A 16,303-nucleotide genomic window follows, 5' to 3' on the forward strand; every position below is an offset into this window, starting at 1 on the left:
TAACACAAGACGGCATTTTAATGTTGTACCTATATCAAATTGTAAGCAATTCTGTCAATAACAAACGCGTGCGTACCGTTTTCGTATTGAGAGAGCGACTACGACCCCATGCGACAATTGACTCAATTTAGGCGATTGATTCTCGGCGCGCTTGTGACATATATCAAAATAAATATCATTGAGATACCTGAGATTGATTACGGGAAGTAACATCTCTACAGCTCTTTGCATTTCATTTGCCGTCAAATGACGTCGCCCCATGACGTAAAGAATATCTAGAAATTCAATTTTGTCGCTAACTTTATTTAAATGGTTGGTAAAATTATAAAATCAAAACTAAACGTAGCAATAAAAACACACTTAAATTCAAACAAATTCCCTTTCATTTAATTTTATGAAAAAAAACAAAACATAATCGACATTTTTTTTACAACCAGCCAGTCTGACATCAATAACAAAAAAGTTTACATACCAATGCACTTTGAGTGAATAAAGATTTAGAAATTAATTAATATAAATGGTAATTTGTAATATCATCATGCATGTTTAGACTTGCAGACAGACATGCTTAGACTTTTTTGATGTGGGTACATATTCGATATTTCACTTTTAAAGTGTAACTTTATTGCATGTCGCTTGACGGTCGATTGGCACCTATAGTTCGCAGCAGTTGACCGTGTAGTGTATAAACTATTTCTCATTTGTGCCAGTGCTCCACGCTATTTGGTTTGTTTTTGTCAGTGTTTCATGTAAATTTTGTTTGTCAGTGTTTACTGTAAATTTTGTTATTTATTAAAGTGAAAGTTTTATTTGCTTTTGGTAAACAACGACACAGCTAGCGAGTCCAAAAAACTGATCAACGATGGAAAAAGCAAAGAATAGTGCAAAAATGAATGATGATGAATTAATTTTACGCCGTGAAAAACAGAACGCCGACAGAGCACGTGCTTATAGAAAATTAAGATTGATAAAGAGATTTTTATACCTTTAGTGGAATATTATTCCAAAAATTTTTAGTTTAATGTCTATAATAAGAAATAGTGTCACTTTTACCGTGGTTTCATAAAACCACACAATCCTTTTTTTAACTAAGCCAAGAAATACGGTTGCCAAGAATACATTCCGCAGTCTATGTTAAAGTCAGTGTTACTGCTAACGCTAAATTTGACTGAAACTTTAACTATAACAGCTAATATGATGCAACCCGGCCTTAAAAAACATTAGCTGAGGCTTTCTAAGACATTAGGATTCTAAAACAATATTTATTAAGCAATAGCGATAAAGGACAACTGCAGTTCTTTATAAAATTCCAAACAATATTATATGCTTAGCTTTTTTAAGCTTTCTTTTGAAGTTTTTAGAGGCTAATTTGGCCTTCTCTTCCAAGTAACCACGGAACTCAACGTCACTCAATATTTCGACGCCGAGAATGCTGTGGTAGTTAGAGGAATTATTTTAATAGCAAATTATTATAGGTTAGATAAATTAAAGGCATCAAAGTTCCGAGTAAAATGGGTTGTGTTGAGCTTTATCGCTATGTTTATTTATATTAATAATAATAGTTTCTCACTTATGGTATAATTTATAAAGTGTCATAAAAAAATGAGTTTTTATTTTTCAGTGAAATCTTGGTACCGGCGCAACACGCTCCACAAGAGGCGGGGCTCAATCATTTCTACCGAAAGCGTACTACCATAAACAACAGGATGCTATAATTTACTTACATGGCAACACACCATAGTGCGGATCGAATTCGGTTTATTCGTTAGAGTAAAAGTGGTCCGTGGGTTTATTCAAATTTTAAGGAGACAGAAACGAATAATGCATTTATCCTGAAATAACTCTCTGCAGTTAGCCATAGTATTTGTATTAAATTAGTTAAAAGTTATATAATGTCATATCAATGTGGTTAAAAAAGAAGTATCTAAATCGGTTTACCCAGTCGAAAGTTTTGAGGTAACAAACAGTAAAAACCTTCTGACTAATTGAGAAACTCCTCCTTTTTTGAAGTCGGTTAAAAAGAGCGACTCTATTGTTTTCATTTTTGACTGTGTCGTTTCATCTGTCCCATTCTGACAGGTGGGTCTTGTCTGGGGCTTATCAATAATATTGTACCATATTTAATGAAAAAATATTCGTTTTATTAAATTACTTTAGCTTTTTGCATATCAATCTTATATAAATAATATAACCTTACCGATGATAAGTCACACCATCTATTTTTTGAGTTGTTAATGTATTATTTAAGCATTTTTTAACGGAGCACTTAGGCTTGTTGATTGACAGTTTTGACATACGACTAATCAGAAAAGTGTGCTTACATTGTCTTTAAGCACACTTTTGCCTTTCCACTATCAGACTGATGTGTATAGAACGTCATCAATGATAAGTGATTTTATGAAATTATTATTATATATTATTATTAACCCTAGAAGTAGGTGTCATTTTATAGTGGGCAGTGACACAAATAAAGAAAAGAAAACGGTTTCAAAGCGACAGCTGACAAAGTTTTCATTTTCGGGCCAACTAACAGATGGCACTACAGTCTTCTAAAAACGTCACTTTAAGGCGTCTGTTCCACTGTAGGTATTCAATTTTAGAAGTGTGAAGAAATTAGGAAATGAAATCTGCATCTTAAAATTATGTTAATTGTTACTTTACTTTATCTATAATATTAACTTGCATATAAAAGCTACAAATTTCCCATCATCAAAGTGTTATTTGTAAATTGTATCGACGCCTAACGCCGGCGAGCTAATCTTGGCGAGCCTCTAAATTGTTTCCACGATGGATATAAAATCTTTCCTATTTTCCTGGGCTTCTAAGAAAGGATTAACACCACTTTTTGACATAAGAGGAACTGGTATGAATAAACAGTATTACGCTTATTGATTATCTAACCTTGAAATAATTTGGAAAGCAAAATGACTGCATGAATTTTTTTAATAATATAAATATTTGTTGACTTGCAAAAAGATTATTTAAATTAGAATGACTAGAAAACTAATTTCTATAAAATTCCTGAATCATTTATTTAATGCACAATATATGAATGAATTTTGTTCATAAATCATTTAATCGTTGTTTGCTACAGCATAAATTATTTTGTCTCATTATTTAAGAAATTGTGTACAGGACCTAAACATCGTCAGAGATTTCTGTGTGAAGTCCGTGTTGAGGGATATTCCTATGTTGGTGCTGGTAATTCGGTTACTAAAAAAGAAGCCCAAAAGAACGCATCAAGAGACTTTGTGAGCTTTCTGGTGAGGTCAAATGAATTGGCTGCTTCAGAGGTGCCTGATGATATACAGGTTAAACAAGATGATACAGCTTCTGTGGCTGGTGATGCTGCAGAAGGAAATCAAACAGCTAAACCAGTGTTTCAGGTAAAATTTGATATCTTATTTGCAAGAAACATTTTAATAAAAGGTATCTCATCCTAGTTTTAATCAAGTTTATGTATCAGAGAGCCCTTTGCAGGATTAACCTGTAGGCTTAGTATCCTTGTAAGTGTCCTGGGCTAGTGAGACACACCTGATTTTGATCTAAAATTAAAAAAGTCATTGTGTGTGTTCATCATTGTTAAATCTTGATGATTGATTGAAGATTCTTGAATCACACCTCCAAAATTAATTTCAAATTAGACCCCCTTCAATTAAAAATTAATATTCATTATAATTGACTTTTTTTATAATATCAGGGGGGAATGGGTCCGGAAAGTATGGGTCAAGCATATCAAGCTTATGGAGGCAACTCACAGAATTTTACATACATTGATCGGATGCAACAACAAAAGAACGTTGAAGAGGCAGAGGATTTGGATGTGAACGCAAGCCTCCATGGTAATTGGACAATGGAGAATGCAAAATCGAAACTGCATCAGTTTATGCAAGTTAATAAAATTAATGCCGACTATGTTTATAAAGCAGTAGGACCAGATCACACAAGGTTTGTACTTTATAATTGAGTTCTTTAACTTTACTATTTATTGGCCCTTAATAATTTAGCTTGTGCTAAGTTTATGAGAATTGTAGCCTCGGTCTTGTAAAATGTTGTTTGTATAGTCGGTTTGTTCTGGGGTTTCTGTTAATCACATTGTCTATAAGCTTTTAAGTTTATTTTTGTATTTGTATTATTTTCTATTGATAAAGAAGTCCCAAGAGCCACTGAACTTCTAATATAAATGAAGAGGAATGTAGATTGTTTGGTTATCTTGGTGCAGATAGAATACTAATATTTAATCTGAATTAAAAACATACACATACCATTGATGGTTGATTAAATATATAGTTTGCATATATGTAGTTACAAGAACACCCAAGCTTTGGGTGTGTTATTTGATTGGTGTTAACTAATATCCCCCTTATTCATAATGGTCCGCTAACTTTAAACAGCCGCTTACGAGTTTTTTTTTATGAATAAGGGGGTAGGTGTGCAAGGGAATGATTGGTGCCCAGATTGAACACTGTTTTATTTTCTTATTATACCTGAAACATGTACTGTTAGATTATAATTGTGATTATACTTCCTTGTGCGGTGTTTCCGGGATGATACGACATGGGTACCTTCAAGAAAAGCGCGTACACCTTCCTTAAAGGCCAGCAACACTCTTGTGATTCCTCTGGTGTTGCAGGAGAGTGTGGGCGGCGGTGATCACTTAACACCAGGTGACCCGTACGCTCGTTTGTCCTCCTATTCCATAAAAAAAAAAACACAAATAATATTATTTATATAAAACATTTATTGTGTTAGTTGTAACCTAATATTATTCTGTTCAATATATTTTGTAATTAGTAAGGGATATATTTAGATTTACTGTATAAATTTTGAAAATGAATATGGCTAGAAGCATGATTAATATACTTATACAGCAAGAATTCCTTGGGTGGAATGAGCTTCCTTGTGTGGTGTTTTCTGGATGATATGACATGGGTATCTTCAAAAAGAGTGTGTTCTTTAAATGCCCGCAACACTTCTGTGATTCCTCTGGTGTTGCAAAAGAATATGGGCTGCGGTGATCACTGAACTCCAGGTGACCCATACACTTGTTCTACTTTTCCATAAAACAAGTTTCCTTTGTTAAAATTGTTTTATCTTCACCCTTTACATATCAGTATCTTTTCGGTTTTTGGATTTATTTATTTGATGCTTTAACATACTAAAGTGACCCATATGTATGCAAATTTTTCTAATAGAAGAGAATGAGAAATTAGTGTAGGAGTCACATGTTGTGTTAAGTGATGACTGCTGTCAGAATTTTTTGCAATACCAAATCACAGGAGTGTTGCCAGCATTAAAGGAAGTTTTTTTCTTCTTACAACATAAAAAAAATAATTTCAACAAGCATGTCTGGAAGAAGATAAAGAAGAGAAGAATCATTACTATTCAGAATCAAGTTTATTTCATTATTATTCATATAATATTTATGCTTCTTTGTCCTCCTCCTCCATAAATAAAGATTAGTTAAAATTTGGTCTAAAAAATCATAGGAAGAAGGAAAACAAGACAGACCCTTGTCATTTGGAAGCAACTTTAATATAATTAATGTTTTGTGAACCATTGTTTAAGTATTTCTCATTTTTATTAATGTCATACAGAGCTTCATGCATAACATTTTCAATCTAAAAGACCTAAAATAACCACTTATGGTCTTTCGGATTGTAAATATTTAACGACCAGCTAACACACACATTGACAAATCAAACTTGGCCACACAATATCAGGATGGCAGGGCGTCTAGACAGTAGCATATTCTACATCTATGAATTCCTGTACTGTAGTTTGTCTTGCTCAGGGGCGTGCATATCATATAGGCAATAAGGCAGTGCCTACCTCGCTATGAGCCTAAATAAATATACTAGTAAATTTATTGAATTAGGCGTTACTTTGCGGAAATCCATAATTATACAAATGATTAGCTGACCCGGCAAACGTTGTTTTGCCATATAAAGTATAATTCACGCGATAATTTTATCAACATATACAAAAAAAAAACATCAACATATCCTATAGCCTTCCTCGATAAATGGACTACCCAACACTGAAAGAATCATTCAAATCGGACCAGTAGTACCAGAGATTAGCGCGTTCAAACAAACAAACAAACACTGCAGCTTTATAATATTAGTATAGATTTAAGTTTTCTATAGTGTTAATTCCGCCAATATTAAATTAAAATAAATTAATTAAAAAAAAAAAAATTAATAAAAAAAAATGGCGGAATTAACACTAACGAAAACTCAAATCATTTGTATAAATATACTAGTGTTAACGTTAATTTCCTAACTACGGTAGGCAGTTTACAAATTGCATATACAAAGCGAACAGCCTTTCATACAACTTATGCCGTACTGTGGGACTAAAGCGCAACTACGGCTAGTTAGATCCTCAGTGCCTACCTTGATAGAAAACCAATGCACACCACATCTCCTGCTGTACTATATTTGCAGCGAGGCGGTTGAGTGAGAAGAGACGTCATTTTTATTTGGCTTTAGCTTACTGTCAGACACAATCACAGTTGGTACCTTAATTTACACATATTCAAGTTGCTTTATCGTGTTCTACTCTTTGTTATGTATGTATACTTTATATTTTGTGTTGACACAGCCACTGGTTATTCATAGTATTTGACAAACCAATGGCTAACAATCTTATAGAATCATTGAATGTGACCAGCATTCATTGTTTATGCACAATGTCCTCTGGTACATTGGTTGAGTAAGTTACATTTCAGTTTACAATGCATATGTAACCAGTTGGAAAGCGATTTTTGTATATAAAGACAACTATCGCTTCTGGAATTTATAGAAGCGACCCAAAACATATCTAAATGGCCATTAAAAACAGAAGGTATTAAATAGTAACTTTTTTGAAAATTTACATGACCTTTATTTCTAAGGTGTCAGCAGTGACAGGACATTCACAGTGATCTGAGTGTCCTTTTAGTGCTAATACTGGGCAATTTTATGTAAAATTTTATATTTACTTCTTTTTTATATGGAAGTAACATTATAAATACAATAGAACTACAAAATATGTCAAATATTAGTGCTACTATACCAATGTCAAAAACTCGCTCCCAAAGCGCAATAAACCATTAGTCCGATAGGGACGGACGCGTGTGGTGTGTCACTTATCGATTGTCGATATCGATTCCAAGAAATTAATATTATGCTCTATTTAAAATACATTTTTTTTCCGGGACGATACGATATGGGTACCTTCAAAACCGTACTTCTTCAAGGCCGGCAACGCTCCTGTGATTCCTCTGGTGTTACAAGAGATTGTGGGCGCTCCTTTGTCCTCCTATACCATAAAAAAAATCCTATGTACCTTCATTTATTGTTAATTATATCGTTAAGTTGTTATTGTTAATTTTCCAATCACTGAGTCAATGGGCTGGAAAAACTTAATTTCATAATACAGTTAAAGCAGACGTTTTAATTCTAAAGTATTCTTTTGATTCTAAAGTATTTTTGTATTTAATTTGTGTGAAACTTGCGATAAACGATTACTATATCAATCACAACAACATATTTTTTAATGATTTGTCATGTGCGCTAACCAAAAGTGACACAACTTTTGTGCCTGTTTCTATTGCACTGATAATTTATTGCACTAAGGGTAGCAAGTTATTGACATTGATATATAGACCAGGGCTGAAGCTTTTGAAAAAATAAAAATGTGAAAGAAAAAAAATATAATAGGATGATACCCACTGGAAAAGGATGAAAATATAATAAAAGTGAAAGGAAAAATAATTTACTGGCGATCTGAGGTTGGAAAGTGGAAGGGGGTGAGGTTTTAAGGGTAAAAAATGGTTTATCTCGATTTTCGGCAAAACTACAAGTCCTGTGGAATAAAGTTTAATAGTAATGTAGGTAATAAAAAGATACAAGTTTTGTATTTACATTTTTTTCTCACAACCTCAAAATTTATGTGAATAGTTCAAATAAGGGGGCGTCCATAAATTACTTGAGATATGTAAGGGGGGGAGGGGTCAAGTCAAATCTCATCAAATCTAACGTTGGAGAGAGGTGGGGTCTAGGCAAATATCACGCGTGAGATTGGGGGATGGGGGAGGGGATTGAAAAAAATCTCACGACATCTCACCAGGGGGTAGCGACAGCAAATTCAAAAAAACTCCTCGCGTAATTTATGGACTAACTAACCAGTTTAATGTTTTTTTTTTCTTATTAACCTTTAAAAAAAAGAATTCCACGAAATTTGGTGAAAACTTACCCTAATTATGTCCCAAACACACTGCAATTTTATATTTTCACCTTATTTAGACTTAATGTTGAAAAAGCACCCGCAAGTTTCAATCGAAATTTTTCACATCAACGAAAGTCATTTCGTAGAATTTTTTAAAGATAAAAATTCAAAACATGTTTATTTGAACTTTTTTCACATAAATTTTGAGGTTATGTGAAAAAAGTGTGATTACAAAAGTTGTAAAGACCTAAACCTTTGCTATTAAACTTTTTTCCACGTGTTTTTGCCGGAAATCGAGGTAAACCGTTTTACCCTTAAAAACGCACACTCTTCCACTTCCCAACCTCAGATCGCCCGTAAATTATTTATGCTTTTCATTTTTGTTATATTCTCTTCCTTTTCCAATGGGTTTCATCCTACCATTACTTTTTTTGGTTTCAAAAATTATCGACCCTGGTTTAGACCAGTGAATATGTGACTTTCCAAAAAAGCTACGATGAAATTCTACTAATATGTACAATCGTACCATAAAATACCCAAATGTTATACAAATTGTGCCATATCTTAGATATTGTTTTGGGTACAGGGTTGTTAGACATAGCTGGCGGATGCTACAGAATGCTGGTCTCAATCAATGAGCTTTTATGTACTGTCTACAAATTTATTGGTAAGTAAATAAAGAATTATGTTTTCAATAAAATAGTTTAACCGTATCATACATTTATTTAGTAATTATTTGGCACAACATCCCGCAGATGTTAACTTGGCCTATCTCGCTTTAGTGACGTCACAACTCTATCGAAGCGTTCTAGGGCGAGAACGGAAAGCGATATAATCCAAGTTGACATCTTTGATATAAATGTAATATAAAACAAAGATCTGAAAGTGCAATGTTCATATCTGAGTATGTTTTTTAATGTGGGTATATCAACAAACAACCGACGAACACAGTTTGTTTATAAGTAGGCGTTATTTCTTTCATACGTTTTATTTTGTATTAATTCCACATGGAATCTACATAGATCTCGAGATCTGAGACCTATAGTAAAAGAGGAAGGTATGGAGACTTTATTGTAGATCGTATTTTATATTCGTTCAATGTAGGTCGCGAGATCTTGGGCCTCTAGAAGTGATAAAAACTTCCCTCTATACATGCGAGTGGCGGGATATACAAAAAGAAAATAAACTTTTAACATCGTCGTAAATGTAATTTCCTTGACCTACATGAATAAAGTGATTTTGATTTGATTTAATAAAACTGTCAGCGTTTATTGTTCTATGGTACAGAGTAGTATAATGCAAATTTCAGGAGCTTTTGCTGCGAAATGACGATATTTGTGCGTCAATTAGGACGCAACGTGACCGGGCGTGAGACCGCATCGAACAAGCAGACCGCGAGCAAATCTTGCGCGCTGTCGCTAGTGAGGCAGCTGTACCATCTCGGTGTGATTGAGGCCTTCAGCGGTTCCCTCAAGAAGGACAGGTTGGTACAAGTATACAGAAAAAATAACGACATGAATAAAATAACATTTATACCTAATACGCGATTTTCGCTCGACCTAAATGGCCACCCAATGACGTTCCATACGTGTCTATAGACAATCCACGTCATATAAATACAAATCCGATATATAGAACATGCAACAAATTACACTATAATAAGCTTCGAATGCTATATCTATACATTGCCGCATTTACTCCAGTGGTTTAAAATATTCTTCGTCAATAAGCAGCAATGTAAAACATTTATTCGTTTAGATTACTTATAAATTTAGAACCCGATTCGGACAGTGTCAGTTTACACACGACTTAGAAGAAAAGTGTGCTTACATTGTCCTTAAGCTTCCGGTATCAGACGGCGAATGTCCTTTCTTTTACCTATATGTGTACAGAATGGCATTGGCTGCACCGTTTTAATAAAATTACCAAAATACTGATTTATTAGTTGCCTATACTTAACGCGTTTGTAAAAAATAAAACAATCTCAAAAAATATCCCATTGGAGAATATGATAAATCTTTCAAAAAGCATGAATTGAAAGTACCGTTTGCAAACTGAGGATTGCTTGCTGAGGTCATGCAGAACAGTGATACTTCTGGTAATTAATAATTTGATAATAAATGCTTGCAGATCAACCGAAGGAGTAATGAAACCTTACGCGGTGGCTATTGACCCCGAACTGGAGCACCAGATCGACCTAACTTTAAAAGGTAATACAATGTTCGGTTATATCAAGCCTTCCTCAATTTGTGGGTAAAACACCAAATGAGCGGACCCAAGTACTTCTATGGTCGCTTAATATCTCTAGGTACATGTAATCGGTCTGAATTTCACACGGAAACGTTTCATATAATAGGATAACGTAAAAGTTTCTAGTATTTTCAACAGACTGCTCGCACAAATCGCGATATAGCTTCTTAAGATTAACGTCTTATATCGCCTAACAATCTCTACTGACTCACAATGTACACACCGCTTTATTCAAGAAAAACTCATAAAAAATCGCTTAAAACTATATCTTAATAATAACAGTCTTCTGTGAAAAAAAACAATTCGGATTCAGACACGGCATGTCCACCAAATATTCTGTATTGGCCTTGACTGATGAAATAAGCAATCATTTGAACTCAGGTAACATGTGCGTTGGTATGTTCCTTGGTTTGGCCAATGCTATTGACACCGTATCCATTCCCATTCTACTCGACAAGTTATACAATTATGGTATAAGAGGTACGCCCCATGCATTGCTGGCAGATTACCTTACCGATCGTCAGCAACTATTACAACTCGGTGAACGTGATAGTCAACCTTCAATTATCGATTATGGAGTTCCACAAGGTAGCGTTTTAGGACCTACCCTATTCCTAATTTATGTGAACGATCTCTGTAATTATTATATTCAAAAATGTAAAATATACACTTATGCCGATGGTACCGCCCTCACCTTAAATATTGGGAGGAGCTAAAAGTTATTTCAAATCTGGAATATGTCTTGTTTATTGTTGGTTAAGATCGAACCTATTGACGCTAAATAGAAATAAAACCGATTATGTAACTTTTTCAATACGTAAAACTACACAACCTGACTTCCGATTCAGTTTAAAAGTACATAAGTAACTATCCGGGCTCTAGTAGTTGCTTTAGCGACAAAAATCTTTTAAACTGAAAAGGAGAACCTCACCTAGCGACATCATATAGAGAGCGTAGTCGACAAATTGAGGAAACGAAAAATGAATCCACTCTTATTATTAGACTTGTAGCAAATCAATCAGTACTCAGCAACTGCATTACTGTTTGGGGCGGTGCAGCCAAAACTCATATAATAACTTTAGAAAGGGCGCAAAGATCTATGTTAAAAGTGATATTTTTCAAAACTTATATTTTGAAGTATGTTACATACTAACCATTGTAAATAGAATATTGTTAATACATCAAGTCAAGCCAATGTCACCCTAATATATAATTGGACGCATTTTAACCTGACCGTAAGTCATTAAGAGTCTTCTTATTCGTTTATCTGGAATTGAGCGGTTTTGGCCCCTTTTTTTTTATTATCATATTTATAATGTTGACAACAGCAGGCCTGTCTTACTCCCCGTGTAGGTATCGAAATCATAAGGACGCGCGGCGGCCACTCCAACGTGGCTATCCAGTAGGGACTCACGATATTTTACAATTCACAAATCCGACCGATAATTTAAAGATGGAGAAACATAAATAAAGCAAAGTATTTTAAAGTTCATTGCGATCCTAATTTTTTTTTAAGTTTCCTAAAGATGCTGAAACAATCTAATTTATAGTGATTATTATTATAATGAAATTACCATTCGTGATGGCTACCTATTTATTTCCTATACTAAGTAGGTTTGAGTATGTCGGGGTCTTTCAACGCATATATTACTTTCTGCAACTAATGTACGTTTGACAACGAAATAATATTGATTTAAAATTACGATTACATACTTATTTATATTATAGAAAAAACTGAGCTATTTTTATAAGATGACCTTAGGTAGGTACAGTTTCAGGTAAAGAAGACAACCCTAATGTCGTCAGAAGAGGTAAAGACTCACGCGATAGAAAGAGAGGCAACTTCCATGAATATAAATGTAGGTTAAAAGCACTATGCGAATTGAAATACAATTTATTTTATAGCCGCGAGAGTCCCTATTCTTTAATTGATTATGCGGAGTGAGACTTCTATACATATTCTTTGATAACAGTAAGATATTTTGTATTTCAGAGTTGGAAATAGAGCCTGTTAATGTTGACGTCCAGCATGACAAAACTGATGGTATTACTATAATGCAAATGGACAGAATGAAAGCTATGATCGATGCCAAGTCCACACCATCTGGAGTGGTATCCTGGTCTCCTCCGCAGGCTAATTGGAATGCTTGGACTGGCTGTAATATTGGTAAGTTTGGAACAACTATCAATAGCCTTTAATATAAATGCCCCTTGTTATTTATTTATTTGTGTTAACTCGAGACAAGACCAAATATACCAAGATTTGAGGACGATATGTCATTCGGGCGGTTGGCTAAGTGGTGAAAGCGCTATTGGTCAGTTTTAGCTAACAGACCCAAACCCACAAGAGAAAGGTCAGCGAAATAGAGCGTGACCATAAGTGTAGAAGGGGGTGGTAATTTAAACACACACAATTCTTTATAATCACTGTATTTTGGCAGAGTTTCCAGTAAGAATTCACAATAAGTAATGACCATAGCACAACACAGTGATAATGCTACCAACTGATAATTGGCACTGCTGTAGTCTGATGCTGTAATTTGAGCGGCACTACAATTGTGCTCGTCACCTTGAGACAAAAGATGTAAAGTCTCATTTGCCCCGTAAGATTGCCCTTTCAGACCGAAACACAGTAATGTTTACACATTACTGGGTTTTAAAAAAGGCGCCGTTGTTGTACCCATAATCTAGCCGGCATCCTGTGCAAACGAACCTCCCACTAAAATGAATATAATCATATTGCTGTCATAAGTCAATACAGAACTAGGGCTGAAAACTTGTGATAGTGTATGTGAATAACTTATTAACCTGATTCTTATTGTAGATGAGGGGCCCCTAGCTTCCACGAGCTTAGACGAGATCAGCACGGACTTGGAGAAGCACCATCGCGACATGTGTCAGAACAGTACACTTTACCAAGTAAGTGACTTGTTTTTAGGGGCGTGCATTGGTTTTCCAGCGCGGTAGGCACTGTAAACCTAACTAGTCGTAGTTGCAATTAATATTTAAAAATTTAGTTCTTGTTATAAGGATAAATATAAGTTCACTTACCAACATTTTTCTGCCGTTCTGTCAGATTGATCATGTTTTTAGCAACATTTGACAAATTATTCAAGTCACCGTAATCATTCCACACAGTCTTCGTTGTAGAAAATAAACAGCAGGTCAAGCAGACCAATAAATTGCAATGGCGGCATCCAGCTAGCCAAGTGTATTTTTCGTAATACTTGGTATTGAAATATCTCATAGTTTTACCTTTTTGTTGAGTTAAACTAATATTTGGTATTGGTCTATTAATAGAAACAATTTTTATTTTATCTATGAACGAAAATTGTGCAAAAGGATACGTAGGTACCTAATTTCTGTAAACAAACCTTATTTCATGTTACCAATTTTGAACACAAAACACAGAGCTTCTTTTTTTTCCCAATACAAACACTAAATATAATTAACAATAAACAAATCAACACAAAACATATACATAGCTTAATAATTCACGCCCGTGATATAAAGTACACGAAAACACAACAACAAAAAATGGCGCTGTTATTGTTGATTACTAAACAATATATTTTTATTTCCGGAAATGTTATATTTTATAACTCACAATTATGAATCACGTCATGTGCGATGTTATAACTCTTATGGGAGCGCAATACTCCGACAGTAAGCGAACGAGATACGTCATCTTAATGTAGGTATAATTTCTTTCGTTGGTTTAATCCGTGACAGCTACGGTTGTCAGTTCTATTTGTCATAAGCTTGCCTACCCGAAACGTGCCAATGAAGTCAAATTGCGATGGTCATATTTAATAACGATTTACATAGTCGTTTTTGTATCGTACGTTACGTAGTCGTAAGTTTTTAGTTAAGAGTCTTGCACTACACATGTCTATCTAAGATGGGAAAGGATCTATTTTACTTTTTTGTCTAGTTTATCAGTGTGTATGACTTTAAACTATCTTGGTTTTGAGCAACCGTATATTTCCACAGTGTCAATTGTTTGATATCAACAACAATATAACAGCAAATTTTATAAATCCTCATGTGTCAGTATATTACCCTACACATATTATATATACATATAATTAAATCTTAATAAAGTAAAAACTGTACATTGAATATTAAAAAAAATATTGCTGTGTGTTCTGCAAACGATACCGAAGACAAAAAAGTAGCAGAATGTTTGCCGGGTTGTCTGTATTTAATTCAGAATTTGCACGAATTTATCGTTCATAGTATTTTTGCTGCTTTATACATGATGTCCCAAAGTTATGTGACATGAAGGGAAAGTACCTTAAATATCGTAGATAGGGTATTTTACTGATAGAAGACTTTATGTTATTTTTAAAAATTAGTAATTCTGCATTCAAAGATTTTCTAAGAATTAATTAAATTTGAATAAAAGTAGGGGTGTTTTTTTTTACATTTAAGTCGGTTCGATTCCCAGACGAGGTAAGTAATTTTTAGAAAATCTTTGAATGCAGAATAACTAACTTTTAAAAATAACATAAAGTCTTATTTCAGTAAAATACCCTATCTTAGATATTTAAGGTACTTTCCCTTCATGTCCCATAACTTTGGGACATCCTGTATAGTCCACGTCAGGCAGCAGCTAGTTGTAAATAAATAAATAAATTTATTTTCTGGAAGTGTTGTGAGTGGAATAATTTGGGAATAAAAACTATAAATATAATAATAATAATAATAAACTTTTATTTCAGGCCATTAGACCCATAACTGTGTTAGTATGACAAATATACCTCACAAATAACACTTGATTGGGACAGGAGAGTATACGGGAAAGGGAGCAGCTTCCAGTGTACGCAATGCGGAAATTGGTAATCTGCGTGTCGTAGACCTCTACGTGACGTCAATATCGGGAATTCCACCCGCATCAAGTTGACGTCTGGCATTCTAAATGCGTGCGTTTTGCGAGTAATTTCCTGTCTCGCACAGCCACTTTGTGGAATCAATTACCGGCTGCGGTTTTCTCGCAGTGATACGACTTGGGGACCTTCAAGATTAGACAAACCCGTGGTGTTGTGGATGTCCATGGGCAATTGGCTCACCGCTTTCCTTTTTCCTCTTGTCTGTTTGCCTCCTCGGTAAAAATTTAGTATAGTGTCGCATTGGGTGACAGGGGAAGGGGGGTAGGAGGTAGGTAGCCTCTCTCCCCTGGCACCACTCCCATAAAAAGGTAACGCACCATTTTCTTGAAAATCATTCTCACAATAACACTTGATTGGGACAGGAGAGTATGCGGGAAAGGGAGCAGCTTCCAGTGCACGCAATGCGCTCTCAGATCATGGAAGCCATCAACGACAACCCCGTTATCATCATACGAGGAAATACAGGCTGCGGTAAGACTACGCAGGTTAGTAGTACTTTGTTCTGTATTTGTAGTATGTAGTTGAGGTGTTTATTGGTTTATGATTATAAGGGACGAGATGAGCAGGACGTTAAGCTGATGGTAATTGATACGCCCTGCCGATTACAATGCAGTGCCAATCAGGAGTCTTGAAAAGCCGAAAAATTCTGAGCGGCACTATAATTGCGCTCGTCATCTTGTGACATAAGATGTTAGGTCTCATTTGCCCAGTAATTTCACTAGCTGCGGCGTCCTTTAGACCGAAACACAATAATGCTTATGCATTACTGCTTCACAGTAGGAATAGGCGCCGTTGTGGTACCCATAATCTAGCTGGCATCCTTTGCAACGGAGCCTCCCACCAATGTGTATAGTTGAGTTGATGCGGTTTTGTAAAGAAGATGAATGAAGTCATATTCATTGCATTTTTTTTAAAGTGAATGTTGTTATGCTGTGAGTATATCATCA

At 34.8% G+C, this 16,303-nt stretch overlaps 1 protein-coding gene across 2 annotated transcripts in view; it reads left to right on the top strand.

Moving 5' to 3' along the window:
• Window positions 1-2,549: 2,549 nt before the first annotated feature.
• LOC126979689 (dosage compensation regulator) overlaps window positions 2,550-16,303 on the top strand; it is a 35,584-nt gene continuing 21,830 nt past the window's right edge. The window contains exons 1-8 of one of the 2 annotated variants that reach the window (XM_050829139.1): window positions 2,550-2,863; window positions 3,136-3,386; window positions 3,701-3,948; window positions 9,524-9,697; window positions 10,345-10,424; window positions 12,458-12,631; window positions 13,289-13,383; window positions 15,719-15,841. In XM_050829139.1, coding sequence (XP_050685096.1) covers window positions 2,788-2,863; window positions 3,136-3,386; window positions 3,701-3,948; window positions 9,524-9,697; window positions 10,345-10,424; window positions 12,458-12,631; window positions 13,289-13,383; window positions 15,719-15,841 — 1,221 coding nt within the window. In that variant the 5' untranslated portion in view covers window positions 2,550-2,787. Of the gene's footprint in view, window positions 2,864-3,135; window positions 3,387-3,700; window positions 3,949-8,800; window positions 8,882-9,523; window positions 9,698-10,344; window positions 10,425-12,457; window positions 12,632-13,288; window positions 13,384-15,718; window positions 15,842-16,303 lie in introns of those variants that run through there. The other variant, XM_050829140.1, reaches the window with a different exon arrangement.

Source organism: Leptidea sinapis, chromosome 4 (assembly GCF_905404315.1).
Source record: "Leptidea sinapis chromosome 4, ilLepSina1.1, whole genome shotgun sequence".
Classification (NCBI taxonomy): domain Eukaryota; kingdom Metazoa; phylum Arthropoda; class Insecta; order Lepidoptera; family Pieridae; genus Leptidea; species Leptidea sinapis.